Raw genomic sequence first — 18,390 nt, 5'->3', positions numbered from 1 at the left:
ACATGTAAACCCTCTGTCCAGCCCTTCATGTCTGCCTCTGCATGGCAAATGCATACTGGCTGATGATGAATGTCACACACATGCACATCATCCATCTGAGATCTCTGGGTGAAGCCAGACCACTGTCAGAGCCCGTTTTAGTAGAACTAATTCCATTATAGCAGTCTCACTGATTGCTCTTCCTGTCTGTTTCCACCGGCTCTGGTCGGCATGTGGCGTATCCTTTATCTCAAATTGTGTTCCATTCTGCCTGCGTGCCATGCACTCAGTTGATTACTTTCTAGTGATATGTTCTGCTGTCCGCCAAATGACACTGTGTTTACCCAGGACTGATTATACACCCTAATGTAAGGTGTCTTAAAACAGTGGACATCGATGATTGATTTGCTTAATGCAATGGAATAATATTAAACAGAAATGCGTTACTCATTTACCTGACTGCAATGGGAAAGAGGATATGGAAGTCTCAACCTCTTCCTCTGTCTCTGTCGGTTTAGTGCAATCTTGACCATTCAACGTTTTAACTCATTCACAGGCACAAGTTTTACACTGATAATTCAGTAGTCACGTTGTTTTCTAATGCAAACTTTCTCACATATTGCATGTTTGCATCACAGCAGTTTTTTCAGGTGCATGTGTCATCTTATCCCAGGAGAACATTTTGTTGCTCATAAGTCACCCTGTCAACTTTGTCTGAGAAAGACCTTAAGATCTCTTCTGAAAACCTAAAGGAGACATGTTAGATTCATTGTTTTTTGAATTTGAATTTTTAAAAGGCAGGGTAGGTGATTTGTTCCAGAAACATTTTTTTTGTTATGCTGGTTTAAAGTCTCCTCATATCCTGCTAGCAATCACTAAGTGGTCTACATTTATGTATATATATCGTCTGTGGAAGGCGTAGGACCATAAAATGTTCGTCCAATCAATGCATTCGGTCAGAATGCAATGATAGGATGTCCTACTACCTGCCTGTCAGCTAGGGTTGGGTACCGTACTCTGTATTTTTAAGGGCAGCGACCGAATTACGTCGGTTCTACCGAGTACTAATTTCGGTACCTGAGAACACATCTGGGCACGAGAGTAAGAGAGACCATGTGACGTCACCCCTGTAACTTGTTCAAACACAACACACAGCAATGGCTAACCTGAAAACGTTCTGAAGTGTGGTTACACACCTGCAGCCAATGCCAAAGTTTAGGGCCCTATGATTTCCACGATGCAGAAAGCACAGACGAAATTGTGGAATCCAGTCATTTTTATGGTATTTAATAAATAAAAAGAAGGTCAGTACACTATTTAAATACAAATCTAGAATGTTCTGTGTCTCTGTGAATGAATGGCGTAGACTCGCAGATTTATTTAGCCCACACACACACTGAAGCGCACGTGACGCTCATGTTGTTTTCAGCCTCTGCCGTCTCGCTATCACATAAATGTATGAACTTCATCTCCAGAGCCGCTCTGAGAGTCACTTCATCAGCATTTTACAGTTTCAATTGAAAAAAAACGTATAGTCATATCATAAACACACAGAAACTCAAAAGTCTTCACGGCAACCTGTCAAAATAAAAGTTTGGTTTAACTTGACAAACATATTACTGTTGTACAGTAGAATTTAGATATGTCTCAGTGTAATAATACTAACACTAATAAATTATGATCTTAACATATGATCTCTTACTTATTTTTTAAAGGAATAAATCATAATTTTTCTTCCATGTTTTAATTTTAACAGTATAAAGAAAAAAGAAAAAAAGTATTAAAATACAACCATTTTAATATATATATATATATATATATATATATATATATATATATATATATATATATATATATATATATATATATATATATATATATATATATATATATATATATATATATATATATATATATATATATATATATATATATATATATATATATATATATATATATATGTATGTGTTTTTAAAACATTTTTTTAATTTCTTTATTTCATGAATTCAATTAGACATGCTTTTTGATTATTAAAATTTGATTAAAACATTAAAATGAAATCCAGAAAGCTTAAAACTGAGAATTTGGTAAAAAGTCAAATAGAATTAGAGAAAAAAAAAACATATTTCATAGGGCCCTAAACATGTAATATTTGTTAAACTTTTAATAAATTGTTGATAAATTATATACGTTTCATGATTTCAATCAATTAGACATTCTTTTTGATTTACTAAACTAAACTACGGTAAACGTATGCGTTTCATCGCAACACTATCAACGTTGAAATGAATTGGTTCATGTTCAGTATTATTGTTGTTATGTGCTTTGAGACATGATATAGTTTAATGCCATCTCTTGTAATGCTTTTGTTTGCTCCTTGCTGTACAAGTTCATGTGTTTTGAAAAAGGCGTGGCTTTGTAGATCGCTCTGAAGGCAAGATCTTGTGTTTTCAAAGCTAGCTCGCTATTGCTAGCCTCTCTGAAAATTACCTACCCTACCTTTTAAGTCATAATTTTGACTCTATTTTTGAACATTTGTGTCTTGGGAAAGCAATTGAGATGTTAAATAGATGTGATGTTTGTTCTTGTCCATGTGTGAATAACAGTTGTTTGTCTATTTGTTGTCATGTTCCTGGCCTTCAACACATTTCAACACAGTGGCATGTTTTCAGCGCACATGCCATCCGACAGTGGCTCTATTTTTAGCTCGGAGGGTAAAGGTGCGTGATCTCGTGGCCTCAGCTCGCTTTACAAAAGAGCTCGTAACTGGACTCTCGCTTGTGTTCTTACTGAACGGGATAATTTTAGATGAGGACTTGAAACTTTCAGCAGGGTGTCAGGTGTACGGCCCACCATTTCCTCGTCCGTTGTTCTTTTCACCCCCTGCCTCCGTTGCTTGTGTCGTGAGTTTGTGTAAAATTATACACAGAGGGTGAGGTCACTTTCAACCTTCGCTTCAAAAGGGACGGCCATATGGCACTGTGTTTACTATGTTAAATACTGAGCCTTTTGGGGGAAGATCAGGTAGCATGAGTTTTCGAGGAAGGAGCTTGGAGTTTCAGCAAGTTCAGTTACACATTTAATATGCACAACAGGTGGACTTGCAAATAACACAGAGGGATATGAAACACACATGCTACATGTTCACTTTTATATATATGTCGCTCTAGCTTTTTAAAGGTGCACTATGTAAAAAAAATGTCAGTAAAATATTCAAAAACCACTAGGTCAGTGTTATATATTTTGTTCAGTTGAGGACTTACAAAATCCCAAATGTTTCCAACTATTTGTGAATCGTGAGAAATTAGCTTTTTTAACCAAGGAACCGGGGCGTGTGAGGGAGTCGCCTGTCAATTGCATCATATCTGCGTTACCCTCGGTTTTATTTTGCAGAAACACTTTACTCTCACTCCAGTGTGCAACAAGTGTCATAGCATTAGCCGTATCTAATATGATAAATAGAGCTGCGTTACCTCATACTCATGACCGGAAAAGCATAAGTGGCGCCCGTGACTGTGTCATAATAAAAGTCCCGTTGCTCGTGAGGTGTATGTTGCGTTCATCTTATTAACAATCACTCCTGCGGCCTTGCTCAGCTCCACAACACTCGGTCCTGCTCTGCTTCATACTACAGTAATGTTAATAATCCATGAACATGATTTCTGCCCAAGTCCTATCCCGATTATTTTCCTCCGGCTGTGAGGTGAAGACCACATGTCCCAAGATTCTGCGCTCAAACAAGGCATCATCAAACTACTCCTTTGTTTGGAATAGGCGACCTCTAGTGGACGGAAAAGTTACATAGTGCAGCTTTAATGCAGGTGTCTAGTATGCTACTGAACTTGATTATGCTAATATCTACAGTCTATGTTAATGTTCAATGTTACTATAAATCTCCTGAAACTTAATTGCTCTCTTTGTGTTTGTACAAGCAGGTTTTTTTTGTCTACAAATGTTATTTTAAAATATCTCATGTTGCTTGTATGAATGCCGCCTATAGATTGTTTTATAATAATGTGAAACTATTTTTGATTATCCACATTCATAAATACCTGAAATGCCACATTTTCTACAGTTTTTCTTCTTCTTGGTCCATAGGTGCTATTTTCCAAGTCATTCCATGTCAACTCAACCAGAGGTCTTGATTTTGATTTTTTTTTTTTCCTGGTGAAAGAAAAGGCATGCAAACTTTGGACCAACAATGTTCATGGCACTCAGACAGGAATGTTCTATGCAATTGAAACGAGATACATTTCTAGTTTCAACATCATTTGTTCTTCAGATATTCCTCTTTAAAAGAAAAAAGTTTTTGAGCACTGAAAATGTGTAAAATTTATCAATTTACTCTACATTGAAATCCTCATATCTCTGGAAATGAGCCTTATTGTGCTGTAAAAATTAAGATGCCAAAAGAACAGTTTGTTAACCAAAATATAATAAAATATTAAAGGGTTAGTTGACCGGTCGGTCGACACCCGTAAGACCTCCGTTCATCTTCGGAACACAAATGAAGATATTTTAGTTGAAATCTGATGGCTCTGAAAGGCCTCCATTGGCACAATGGCACGGTTCACTCTCAAGACCCTTAAAAGGTACTAAAGACGTCGTTACAAAGTCCATCTCACTACAGTGGTTCTACAATAACTACAAATACTTATATAGTGATGACGATTTTAAAACACGGCATCTTGAAGCTTCGAAGCGTTATGAATCAGCGAGTCGAATGAGCAGTTTGGATCGCCAAATTTCAGCAGTTTGGCGGTTTGACACGCAATCCGAATCATGATTCGACTCACTGATTCATAACGCTTCGAAGCTTCATGATGCCGTGTTTTGAAATCGTCATCACTATGTAAGTCGTTATTTAGGGTTTTTTGCGCACAAAAACTATTCTCGCCGATTCATAAAGTTATTGTAGAACCACTGTAGTGAGATGGACTTTGTAACAACGTCTTTAGTACCTTTTAAGGGTCTTGAGAGTGTAAAGTGCATTGTGCCAATGGAGGCCTTTCAAAGCCATCAGATTTCAACTAAAATATCTTCATTTCTGTTCCGAAGATCAACGGAGGTCTTACGGGTGTCGAACGACATGAGGGTAAGTAATTAATGACAGAATTTTCATTTTTGGGTCAACTAACCCTTTAAGTGATCTTTAATAATTCTTGAGTTACAGGCATACAAACTTTTCCCCCATTTTTGAAATGTCACCGTTAGCATGTAATGCAACAGATTTTTTCTAACAGACCTTACAATCTGTGTAAAAATAAAATAATAATTCTGCCATCTTTCTAAAGTCTAAAGTCAATTACAGTCCCTGTAATTTGGCTCCAAATCTCAGGTGAAAACTGTCATTTTGACAGTGGATCACTATTAAATATACGTTATATATCTTTGGCATTTAATATTTTGGCTTTCATCGCTATTTATGGTTGTCTTTCTTCTGGAAAAAATATGAACAAAATCAAAAATTTGATCTGAAATGTGGTTGATTTGACACGGAATAGCATTATTCTCAGTGTGTGTCTTTTTTTTTTTGGAGGACTGTGATCTGTCTGTGATACTGGCATGTGATGAGGCCGGTTCTGTGGAAGAATGACATACAGGAAGTGATCGTACAATACTGACTCATGCAAGCCCCTTGCTGAGACTCAAACACACACATCGTGTCTAAGAACAGCCTTCTCTGCCTATTTCATACCATATGAGGCCGAGGCTCTTTGCATGCAGGGAATTATGGGAACTTCCTGGCCAAGCAGACTGGTTAACAGATTGGTCTGGATCATTTTGATACTGGCACAAGGTAGACGGCCGTCTCCTGTTGTGTGTGTTTTGTAGCGTGTCCCCACTTTAGATCCACGATGACTAGTCCATTTATGTGCAGCAGCAAAGAGCTTAGCCCAGATGTCAAAACCTTCACCTCAGCAAGGTCTCGTTATTTTCACTTGAATGCATTGGGCTGAACCTATGTGTTCATTCTGTTACGCAGGAAAGCCATCTCGCGGTCGGGCCTCCAGCATTTGGCTCCAGCACAGAATCCCTTCCCTGCCCTGAGCAATGGACCAGCCAAGGAGCTCCGCAACACCGTGGACTGGAGCGTAAGTGTTCTTCATGTGTTTTGCACTTTCACCGTCTCTCAGCTTTCCCATAGAAAACAATACTGGCAGTGCTTTGATGGTATCATGGTACTTTGATATAGACATGGGCCCATTTGAGCCAGAAAGTAACCAACTAGTAACCACCCAAAACAGGAATAGTTTCGTAGTTCCTTTAACTATTGCCGGAAGTACCTACTTTTTGGTTTGCACCGCAGGAACTAGGAATGATTTTAGATATAGCAATGCCTTTGGGGGGACTAAATTAGCTCCTACTTCAGAGTAGGGTCTAACCCAGCAGTATGAACTACTAGTGATGTAAGTGTACGTTGATTGGCCAAACACATGCCATACGAAACACCAGCACCCGCATTTTTAAAGGGAGGGGGCCCTGCCCCTTAAAATCGTGAAAGTGCCACCAAACCACAGTGCCCCGTGAACACGATTTCTAATTTCTACCAGAGGCAATTTAACCAACACATAGGGCTGCAACAACGAATCGATAAAATCGATAAAATTCGATAATTAAAAGAGTTGGCAACGAATTTCATTATCGATTCGTTGAGTCGCGCGACTATTATGCCCCTCAATAAGACGCGGAGATGTTTGAGTATAAAAAAAGCACGGTTGAGCGTAAAGCAGAGTGGTGTACCCGTCGTACCACGCAGTGGAAAAGCAAACCGAGCCGAGCCGTACCAGTCGAAAAGCGCCAATAATATATCGAAAAAGTGTGTTAATTGCAGCAAAAGTGACGCTACATGGCGTGGCACGGGAGCACAACGGTGGTGATTCAGCACCTAAAACGAAAACATCTTGGAGTCCTTGATGAGGAGGAAGGGAGTTCAACAGCAGGGTAACCTTAAGTCACTACAAAATCCCACTTTTGTTCCGTTTGGAAGTGAGGAGCAGGACGTCCCTCCAGTAGCTCTACTGGTGCTTGTTTACTCGTTATCCAGCTTGACAAGCATGACAAGTTAACGTTAGCTTGTTAATAACAGTAGTAAAGCAGGGGTGGTAAAATTTTCAAGACTAAAGACACATTTTTATTCACTTTTTTGGCCCATTCATTTTTCAATCTGTTGCTATGTTAATTTTGTTGACAAATAATTTGTCGATATTTTAATCAACAACATTTTTCACAGACAAAAACGAGGCGAAAATCAAAACCAGCTTTGAATGACAAAAACTATGACTAATATCTATTGTCATTTTCGGTCTTAAAGTGACAGCAGTCCATTAACCTGCTTCCATTTGTGCTCTTAATATTAATCAAACAACAAAAGACTAAACCTTATTTAGTTTTAATAAGGATTCATTATATTTATTATACATTAATTATTTAATCTATATGAAATGTTGTATACAAGTTGTTATAAAGAATGCATATCATTCATTGTGTTCTTCTTTAGGAGGAGTAGTTTTATTTAATTGTTACATAATATTTTTTTATATGTCACAGCAGTTAAATCTGTGTCTGTATTGAGTATAAAAATTCGCCTATTGTGAAGAGTTTGGCAAAGGCAAGTGGCACTAGTTTAGAATGTTGCATTGTTTTCCCCCTCAAATTACAATGAAAGCATGATGCATAGTGAGTTTATATATATATATATAATACAGAGACATTCCAATTCTAAACCCCAATGTTTGTGTCGAGGAGAAGATTGTGCAATAGTTTTGCACATCTCAGCACATTTGGACTGGTGGGTGCTGTTTGCCGTGGGCGGGTCCCACGAAGGTGGTTGGCATGGCAAGAGAGAGACTCGTTAATCCAGGTGCTGTGTGTACAGATGGAGACTGCTGAGGGGGCGGAGCCCAGCGGGACGCTTCCTGCGCGTCTTTGCTGGCCTTTCCTTCCCCGCTAGCTAGTTCCCGACGTGACCAGCACGGCCATCAAACATTAATGCGCCTTCCTAAAGCTGCTAAGTGTGTGTATGAGGCGGCGCTAATGCAAGCCTCACAATGTGTGTGCTTTGACTGCAGGAACCTGAATGTTTTTGTATTTAAATGCTTATAACATTAGCATATGTCATGTCAAGTAAGGGATAGTTCACCCAAAAAATTTAAAAAAATTCACACTCAAGATGTTCCATTGACTACCATAGTCATCGGGGAAGGCCAGATTTGTTTGGTTACAAACATTCTTCCAAATATCATCCTTTGTGTACAGCAGAGCAAAGACATTTATACAGGGTTGGAGCTTGAGGGTGAGTGAATGATGACAGAATTTAAATTTTTGGGTGAACTATCCATTAAGTCACATTTATTTCTATAGCGCCTTATACAACACGTTTCAGGGCAGCTTTTACAGTAAAAAAAACAAAAAACAGCATTTTTTCAGTTATGAAACAAACACAGTTTCAGCTGTAAAGCAGCGCTAAAAAGACAATAGTGTCATTATTCAGTTTAATTTAGTTATGAAGCGAACTCAGCTGTGCAACTATAAAGCAGCTGTACAGTAGATAATAGTGTCAAAAATAGTTATGAAACATGCTAAATTCAGATATATTATTTATGCTGTTATAGTTGTAACGCGCATGTTTTAACCGTTTGCACACATGCCAGAATGACTAAACTTAGTGTATTTACTAGTTGCCATATCAACATTATTTAGAGAAAAAAATAACATTTTAAAATCTCTGGAAGATATCACTGTACATGTATTTAACCATAGCAAAAGTAAATTTCTTACTTAAGTTTAGTTTTCATCTCTGTTTTTTGTGTTTATTTAAAATAAGACAAATCCAATATTATTTTAATCTTATATCTGTTATTTAACAGAGATGTTTCTTTAATGCTGATCTAACCGCAGAAGACACGAGCCGTGGTTTAAATCCCAGTTGTGCAGATGGGATGTGTTGTAGCACTGCGTTACAATGAGCCCCTATTAGAAATATGCCATTATATTCTATACTTTTATGAATTCTTTTGAGAAACCATGAGAAAAGGGTGAATAATGACTGAGAGTTAATGTTCAGAAATTATTAATTATTATTATGTTTTGAACTCTGCTGTAAAGCTGTATTTAGCGATGTGTTTGTAGTCAAACTCAAAAATGCTTATATTTTTAATTATTAAAAAATGCCATTATTTTATTTTAAAAAGTTAATAATTGTATTTTGTTGACAAAATATTTTAGTTTTACTTGTATATTTTTTTGATTATATCAGGGAACATTTTAAGCTGTTATTTGGTCATGTTACATTGTGCCCCACCACATGTTCTAATGTACCCCTCCAACGGGGCATGTTGTCACATTCACTTCCATTATTTCGGGTTAAATCAAGAAAAAAGTATACACTGTATTAATGAAACAAAACCACATAATTGTACTAGACATGTGTGCAATTAATGTGGGTAACAATAAGTACTCTGAACCCCAAGTGGATTTACACAAACTGAGAAAGTCAAAAAGCGTTAGGTTGTGCCCCGCTCTCTCCTAGTTACATGTATAACTGTATCTGTGGAAGTTGTTATAATAACCAATATAATATAATGTTTTCATTCTAGAGAGCATTTGATCATTGGCTTGTTTTCCTGAAAGTGTAACATAAATGTATATATCTGCTGATTTTGTTAGCATTTAAGAATGCATTAGCATGCAGATGTTAGCTTCGAAGCTAATAGAAGTGGACTGAAAACCACCAAATTTGATCTGCCTTTGCACAGGAGAACGCAGTGAACGGGGATCACCTGTGGCTGGAGACGAACTGCTCCGGGGATCTCTGCTACCTGGGCGAAGAGACGTGCGTGGTCAAGATTGCAGTGAGTATAACGTGGTTAAACTGACGAAATGAACTAGAGAGAAGTCAGACAGTTGCTGTATTTGGAGGGCTAGCCGAAGGCAGAGAAGAGAGAGTCATTAGAGCATTTTAGCAGTGACATTTTCTTTTATGAGATAATGTGAGGCTGGTGTGTATTGAAAGGAAGAGGCAGCTATTAGTCTGAGAATGTTCAGCAGGTAAAAGGATTTTGTTAGGCCTTTGTTAAAGCACGGCGCCACGCTCTGATGTTTTCAAGAGCCGTAGCAGCTCTATTATTGCCACTTCAAGTGGTTGGCAAAATCATTCCTTGCCTCAGAGGAAACAAGCTTTTTACAGCTGAAGATGAGAGTGCAGTGAGAGCATATTCCTTTTACAATTGAATTCTAAGATGCATCGTAGACGTGTGCGTTAGCTCAGGCTTTTGCTCTATGACAAATTGTTGTGTGTTTTGTGCTGTTCGGTTCTCTTTAAGAAGTCGGCTCCCCGGAGGAAGTGTGCAGCCTGTAAGATCGTGGTCCACACGGCGTGTATCGAGGAGCTGGACAAGGTGAGCGGAGGCAGAAATATCTGTTTCATTCTCATGCACGTCATAAATACACCCCCCACAGATGAACGCTGACGTTTGTCTCTTCAAACAGACATCAGGAGGATAATGAAATGGGATGAAATGGTATAATCTAGATTCTGCAGTTATGGTTTTTAGGATCAGGAGTTATGGGTCCCTGCTGTTGCGATGTTCAAATATAGTTATCAGTGCAGTTGTGTGAATAGATGTGAAAGAGGCTTTCTTTTGATTGTTTTTAAAAAACATTTCAATATAATAACAATAATATGAATAATTATAGTATTTTGTATGCATATACACTCACCGGCCACTTTATTAGGTACACCTTGCTAGTACCGGGGCGGACCCCTTTTGCCTTCAGAACTGCCTTAATTCTTTATGGCACTGATTCAACAATGTGCTGGAAACATTCCTCCGAGATTTTGGTTCATATTGACATGAGAGAATCACACAGTTGCTGCAGATTTGTCCATGATGCGAATCTCCCGTTCCTTCACATCCCAAAGCTGCTCTATTGGATTGAGATCTGGTGATTCTGGAGGTCATTTGATGTTCAAGAAACCAGCTTGACATGATTTGAGCTTTGTGACAGGTCACGTTATCCTGCTGGAAGTAGCAATCGGAAGATGTGGTCATAAAGGGATGGACATGGTCAGCAACAATACTCAGGTAGACAGTGGTGTTTACATGATGCTCAATTGGTACTAAGGTGCCCAAAGTGTGGCAAGAAAATATCCCCCACACCATTACACCACCACCACCAGCCTGAACTGTTGATACGTGGCAGGTTGGATCCATGCTTTCATTTTGTTTACTCCAATTTCTGACCCTGCCATCTGAATGTTGCAGCAGAAATCAAGACTCATCAGACCAGGGAACTATTTCTAATCTTCTTTTGTCCCATTTTGGTGAGCCGGTGTGAAGGTGCGTTCACACCGGACGCGAATTAAGTGAGTTACATGTTCGCACTGCGGTGAGATGCGCGCAAATTGAGCGTTTGACACGTGATTGCCAAAGTTGAAAAATCTGAACTTTTTGCGGATATTCGCGCCGCGTTAACCAATCAGGAGCTTGCTCTAGTAGTGACAACAATGAGGAGAAAATCTGTATATTAATATCTGGTTCAGTGTGCATATGATTATCACTGTGATAACATTAAATGACATGAAACACCCCAGTCTCTTTTTGTTAAATGCAAGTTTATGTATGATCAATAATACAAAAGTATAAGTAAAAGGTACAATAAGCTATACATGAAATAAAGCAAACAATTCAGTCAAACTCAGTGCTAGTAGGCTACAACGGTAACGTAAAGTTAAATAGCCTAAAAATAAAAAAGTAATGAAACTTCACTTTGCCCTCAGCCTAAAACAAATTATAGATCCATGAGACCAAAGATCGGCCGTTACATCTACACAAGACGAATTATAGCTCGAGACACCACAGAGACATCAGAGCCAGCGGCAAATGTCTGAAGGACTAGCCGAGGAAAGGCTGCTCTCGCCGGGGTTAACGAGCGCGGAGCGCCGCTGTTCCACTGGAGCTCACAACTACGAAAACGCCAGATAAAATGTTCAAATAGGCTTTTTATAAATAAACCACAGATTTGGGCTTTAAACAACTACATTATCACCTGAAAAAGTCTTAAAACTACGTTTTGTCACTCATTAACAGTAGAATTTTCACAAAAAAAGATGTGTAAACACAGCCCATGTCAGCCATTTCTCAACGAGACGAGCCGGCTGGCAGAAGCCCCTCCCATGACGCGAATTCGCGTATATGTTGTGAAGTGAATGTCACGCACGAATGAAGCAAATTTCCCGCGCGAATGAAGCGAGTAAACTCAAAATGTTCAAGCGTCCAACTTCGCGCCATTCGCGTCCGGTGTGAACGCTACATCAGTCTGCAGTTCTCAGCTGACAGGAGTGGCACATGTGTGTCTTCTGTTGCTGTAGCTCATCTGCTTCAAGGCTGGACGTGTTGAGTGTTCAGAGATGCCCTTCTGCAGACCTCGGTTGTAACAAGTGCTTATGAGTTACTGTTGCCTTTTTATCAGCTGAACCAGTCTGGCCATTCTGACCTCTGGCATCAACAAGGCATTTTTACCCACAGAACTGCCGTTCACTGGATATTTTCTCTTTTCCGGACCATTCTCTGTAAACCCTAGAGATGATTGCACGTAAAAATCTCAATAGCTCAGCAGTTTCTGAAATCCTCACACCAGCCTGTTTGGCACCAACAACCTTGTCACTATCAAAGTCACTTCAATCACCTTTCTTCCCCATTCTGATGCTCAGTTTGAACTTCAGCAGATTGTCTTGACCATTGCTGTGTCCGAATATGCCTTACATACTTTTTTAACAAATGCAAAGTAGTACCTACTATACAGTATGTAATTTTGGACGCAGCACATCTACATACTTAAAGGCATATTATCTCTATATATATATATATATATATATATATATATATATATATATATATATATATATATATATATATATATATATATATATACCGATCAGATGAAGTGAATAACACTGATTATCTATCCATACACAGCAACTGTTAGTGGGTGGGATATATTAGACAGCAAGTGAACATTTTGTCCTCAATATTGATGTGTTAGAAGCAGGAAAAATGGGCAAGCTTAAGGATTTGAGCGAGTTTGACAAGGGCCAAATTGTAATGGCTAGACGACTGGGTCAGAGCATCTCCAAAACTGCAGCTCTTGTGGGGTGTTCCCGGTCTGCAGTGGTCAGTGTCTATCAAAAGTGGACCAAGGAAGGAACAGTGGTGAACCGGCGACAGGGTCATGGGCAGCCAAGGCTCATTGATGCACGTGGGGAGCTACTGTAGCTCAAATTGCTCAAGAAGTTAATGCTGGTTCTGATAGAAAGGTGTCAGAATACACAGTGCATCTTTTACATCACGTGGATGGCCGGGTGCGTGTGTGTTGCTTACTTGGGGAACACGTTGCACCAGGATGCACTATGGTAAGAAGGCAAGCCGGCAGAGGCAATGTTCTGCTCTGAAACCTTGGGTTCTGCCATCCATGTGGATGTTACTTTGACATGTACCACCTACCTAAGCATTGTTGCAGACCATGTACACCCTTTCATGGAAACTGTATTCCCTGCTGGCTGTGGCTCTTTTAGCAGATAATGCGCCCGGACACAAAGCAAAAATGGTTCAGGAATGGTTTGAGGAGCACAACGAGTTTGAGGTGTTGATTTGGCCTCCAAATTCCCCAGATCTCAATCCAATCGAGCATTTGTGGGATGTGCTGAACAAACAAGTCTGATCCATGGAGGCCCAACCTCACAAATTACAGGACTTAAAGGATCTGCTGCTAACATCTTGGTGCCAGATACCACAGAAAACCTTAAGGGGTCTAGTGGAGTCCATGCCTCGACGGATCAGGGCTGTTTGTCTCAGCAAAAGTGGGACCAGCACAATATTAAGTCATAATGTTATGCCTGATCGGTGTGTGTATATATATAAAACATTGTATTATTCTCTGTCTTTCATTGTCTTTTTCTCACAGATCAACTTCCGTTGCAAACCCACCTTCAGAGAGGGCGGCTCTCGATGCCTCAGAGATGTGAGTCCACTTCATCGCCACGTGACTTCAAATCGTGTGGTTGTTTTGACGTATACTCATTGTACTTATTGTATACTTATGGCAGAATGAACCCTTGTTGGCACGTTTACATGTGACCCGTTGTGTCTGTTTGCGACAGCAGAACGTTTTGAGACATCACTGGGTCCACCGCCGACGGCAAGAGGGGAAGTGTCGTCAGTGCGGAAAAGTATGTCAGGTTTTATAGGATTTTTTCATGCAGAAGTCAAGTATGCTTATGCTATCCCTCACTTTCATTGTAGAGTTTCCCGCAGAAGTTCTTCCACAGTAAGGAGATCGTGGCCATCAGCTGCTCCTGGTGCAAGCTGGCAGTGAGTATCACGTCTGCGTTTAACTCACAAAACCTCGCTGGTTTATGTCAGGCTGACTTGTTCCATCTCTTTCCCCGTTTGTCTATCACAGTTCCACAATAAGGTCACGTGCTTCATGCTCCATCAGATCGAGGAGCCCTGCTCCCTGGGAGCTCACGCCGGGGTCATCGTACCCCCTTCCTGGATCATCAAAGTCAGGAAACCGCAGGTATGCTCCTGGGTTTAGAGTTTTTATCAGCACCTCGTGAAGCGAGGTTTATGTAACGTCCTGCAGGAGTGACACTAGACTGTGTTTTGAAGCTGGGCTGGATGCTCTTGTCTTCTTCTGCTGATCATCTTCAGCTTAAATATGCTTCGATGCTGCCAGAGTTTATATCAGTAACATTGCGTTTCATAAAACTTCTATGCATATTTTATATGGTGCTTCTTTCATTGTTTCCTACACTTTCAACATCGCAGTTTATCTGTTGCATTAAAAGCTAGAATTGAATTGATCAAAAACTGACCCATCATATCAACAGTCGTAGCAGATGTTTAGACCACACCCACTCTGATGACACGTTCAGCTGTGATTGGTGGATTTACTGTATGCGTTGATGGGCCATTTTTTTGAAATGTGGCACGTTACTGCCACTTTCAATTCAGGAGTTGCTAAAAGGGAAGTTGCTTGCTCTGTTGTTGGAATCGTTCAACCTTGTCATTTATTTCTCATGAAGTCTCTTTGAAATGACACTTCTATCAATAATGGTAGAACTACAACTTGAGTCCTGCTCGAGTTGGTTTTGGTGTGTTTTGGCTCAGTCGGCGTCTCTCTCCTGTGTCCCAGAGCTCATTTAAAAACTCCACTCGAAGGAAAAAACGGACGTCGTTCAAAAGAAGAGCCAGCAAAAAGGGCACGGATGTGAGTAGATCTGATTCCTGTCCTGTTTTTAAATGAGGGCCTTTCTTCCCTTAACTCCTGCTCAGTGATCATCTGTCCCCACAGCTTACTGCAGTGTGTGTGTGTGTGTGTGTGTGTGTGTGTGTTTGTGTGCAAACGTGTGCGTTTATTTGAAGTTTAATGTGACTTTGAAATGACAGGAATCAAAATGGCGTCCGTTTATGCTGAAGCCGCTGCCGTCACCGCTGATGAAACCAGTGCTGGTGTTTGTCAACCCTAAGAGCGGTGGGAACCAGGTGAGATACTGAATAAAGACACAAAGTTATCTGTCTGTTTGCCTGTCTGTCTGCCTGTCTGTCTGCCTGTTTCCCTGTCTGTTTGCCTGTCTGTTTGCCTGTCTGTCTGCCTGTCTGTCTGCCTGTTTGTCTGCCTGTCTGTCTGTCTGCCTGTTTGTCTGCCTGTCTGTCTGTCTGCCTGTTTGTCTGCCTGTTTGTCTGCCTGTCTGTCTGTCTGTCTGCCTGTTTGTCTGCCTGTCTGTCTGCCTGCATGTCTGTCTGTCTACCTGCCTGTTTGTCTGTCTGCCTGCCTGCCTGCTTGTCTGTCTGTCTGTCTGCCTGTCTGTCTGTCTGTCTGTCTGCCTGCCTGTTTGTCTGCCTGCCTGCCTGTCTGCCTGTTTGTCTGCCTGCCTGCCTGTCTGTCTGTCTGCCTGTTTGTCTGTCTGTCTGACTGCCTGTCTGTCTGTCTGCCTGTTTGTCTGCCTGCCTGTCTGCCTGTTTGTCTGCCTGCCTGCCTGCCTGCCTGTCTGTCTGCCTGCCTGCCTGCCTGTTTGTCTGTCTGACTGCCTGTCTGCCTGTCTGTCTGTCTGCCTGTCTGTCTGCCTGTTTGTCAGCCTGCCTGTCTGTCTGTCTGTCTGCCTGTCTGTCTATCGTTCAATATATCACTGTTGTTCTACTAATAGTTCTGTCTGTTCTGACTATCATTCTGTCTGTCGTTCTATCTATCGTTCTGTCTGTCGGTCATTCTCTCGATCATTCTGTCTGTCTGTCGTTCTGTCTATCATTCTGTCTGTCATTCTATCTATCGTTCTACCTATATTTCTGTTGATCTATATATTATTCTGTCAGTCTGTCATTCTTTCTATCATTCTGTATGTCGTTCTGTCTGTCATTCTATCTATTGTTCTGTCTGTTGTTCTATCTATCTATCAATCATTCTGTCTGTCTTTCTGTCTATCATTCTATCACGCTGTCATGCTATCAGTCAGTCTGTCTATTGTTCTTTTTGTCTCTTGTCCTGTCTTTCTCTCTGTCTGTGTGGTTCTGTCTATCTCTCTGCCTGTCTGATCTGTCTGATCTTCTGTCTGTGGTTCTCAGGGGACTAAGCTTCTGCAGATGTTCATGTGGATCCTGAACCCTCGGCAGGTGTTTGATTTGTCTCAGGGTGGGCCCAGAGAAGCGTGAGTCTCTCGGTTTCAGCGTTCTTTCATTTCGTTTCAGATCATCTCTCCCTCCCTTAATGCGCTTTAACCCACCATTTCTTTGTCCTGAGCACATTAATTATATAGTCGCTGGATCTCAGCAGTGCTGTGTTCTGTGAGGGAGTTCAGTCTTCTAGAAGCTTCTCTCCCCACTGCCCACCGCCTCAGTTTGCCTCAGTAATTGAGCTGTGAGGCAGCACAGCACAGGCACTCTGATGGACTCTAGCAATGACAGAGAGAGAGAGAGAGAGAGAGAGAGAGATAAAGAGAGAGAGAGAGAGTATTAAGATGGGAGGGCAGACACAGCTGGGCGGCTGGGGGCTTTGCTTTGGAGCTGTCTGACAGAGCTGTGATTAAACTCCTATTAAAACAGAAAACACACACACACACACACATGCAATGGCCTTCAAAACATTTAATCCACACTTAAAAATGTCTGAATGTCTTTGCATTAGAGGGAAGCAAACATATTTTATCTAATGCGGTGAAATTCAGCCATTTGTAAATGTGCCTTAAAAGGTTAGTTCAAATGAAAATGACCCTATGATTTAATCACCCTCGAGCCATCCTAGGTGTATATGCCTTTCTTCTTTCAGCCAAAAGCCATATCTTTCTTACAAAAACACACAGCTTCCCTTCAAAAGGCCTTTATTAATCCCCTGGAGCTGTATGGATTACGTTTATAATGGATTTATGCACTTTTATGGCCTTCAAAATCTAAGGTACCATTCACTCCCATTATAAAGCTTGGAAGAGCCAGGGTATTATTTAATAGGGGTGTGCATTGGCACTGCCCTCACAATTCGATTCGATTACGATTCACCAGGTAACGATTCGATTCAATTCGATTCTACGATGCATTGCGATGCATCAAAATTCTGCACACAACAAGGCAAATTTTTTATCAGTCATGAGGCAATACAAGCAGTCAGATATTGAACAACAGATTTTATTGGCTGCTATGTGTGTATTATCACTCTCCTGTATCTTTGACATAAATGTCATTAAATAAAATAAAATTGAATGGTACAGGGTATTGGATATGACATTTTCAAACCTGAAAAAGAAAACATAAATCACTGCTTTCAGTGCTTTGAATGAGAAATGTTTCTCTTCTCTGCTTTTGAACCATTTGAAATTAAATAGAGCAATAATAACAGTCAACTTTTTCCAGCAGTGAACATAAGTGTTTTCATTAATCAGTAATCTCCCTCCGCCTCAGCCATCTTGATTGTTGTTGTTGTTATGACCCCGGAAGTAATTGAAACTTTACAACTTTATTGTCCAACTCAAGGCCAGAAAATAAACGATGACATAATCGATTATGGCACTTAGCCGCATCGATGCTGAATCGTGCATGCCCCGCATTGCGATGCATTGCCGAATCGATTATTGTTGACACCACTATTATTTAATATAACTCCGATTGTATTTGGCTGAAAGAAGAAAGTCATATACACCTAGGATGGCTTAAGGGCGAGTAAATCATGGGTGAACTAACCCTTTAAGCGTCCAAATACCGCTTGGGGTCATGAACTGTCTTTTTTAAAATTTTATTTATACTGTTGTCTGAGGTCAACTTATGACGTCCGCGTGGTTTTTACATTCAAAAACATCATAATGAATAAGTAATAGGTTATTTTCTACCCTGGATTTGAGCCTAGCTACTGGAACGCTCGGTT

The 18,390-nt window shown here is 40.3% G+C and overlaps 1 protein-coding gene across 11 annotated transcripts in view; it reads left to right on the top strand.

Annotated features, from left to right (window-relative positions):
* dgki (diacylglycerol kinase, iota) overlaps positions 1-18,390 on the top strand; it is a 90,310-nt gene that overhangs the window by 34,685 nt on the left and 37,235 nt on the right. For 3 of the 11 annotated variants that reach the window (XM_079817978.1, XM_079817985.1, XM_079817987.1), the window contains exons 2-11: positions 5,966-6,074; positions 9,738-9,833; positions 10,305-10,379; positions 13,945-14,001; positions 14,087-14,209; positions 14,283-14,351; positions 14,443-14,559; positions 15,178-15,252; positions 15,432-15,527; positions 16,605-16,687. In XM_079817978.1, coding sequence (XP_079674104.1) covers positions 5,966-6,074; positions 9,738-9,833; positions 10,305-10,379; positions 13,945-14,001; positions 14,087-14,209; positions 14,283-14,351; positions 14,443-14,559; positions 15,178-15,252; positions 15,432-15,527; positions 16,605-16,687 — 900 coding nt within the window. The remainder of the gene's footprint in view (positions 1-5,965; positions 6,075-9,737; positions 9,834-10,304; positions 10,380-13,944; positions 14,002-14,086; positions 14,210-14,282; positions 14,352-14,442; positions 14,560-15,177; positions 15,253-15,431; positions 15,528-16,604; positions 16,688-18,390) is intronic. The other 8 variants (XM_079817988.1, XM_079817982.1, XM_079817984.1 and 5 more) reach the window with 5 other exon arrangements.

This window comes from Gobio gobio (genome assembly GCF_949357685.1).
Source record: "Gobio gobio genome assembly, chromosome: 5".
In the NCBI taxonomy this organism is placed as follows: Eukaryota; Metazoa; Chordata; class Actinopteri; order Cypriniformes; family Gobionidae; genus Gobio; species Gobio gobio.
This window is presented reverse-complemented; position numbering and strand designations above follow the sequence as displayed.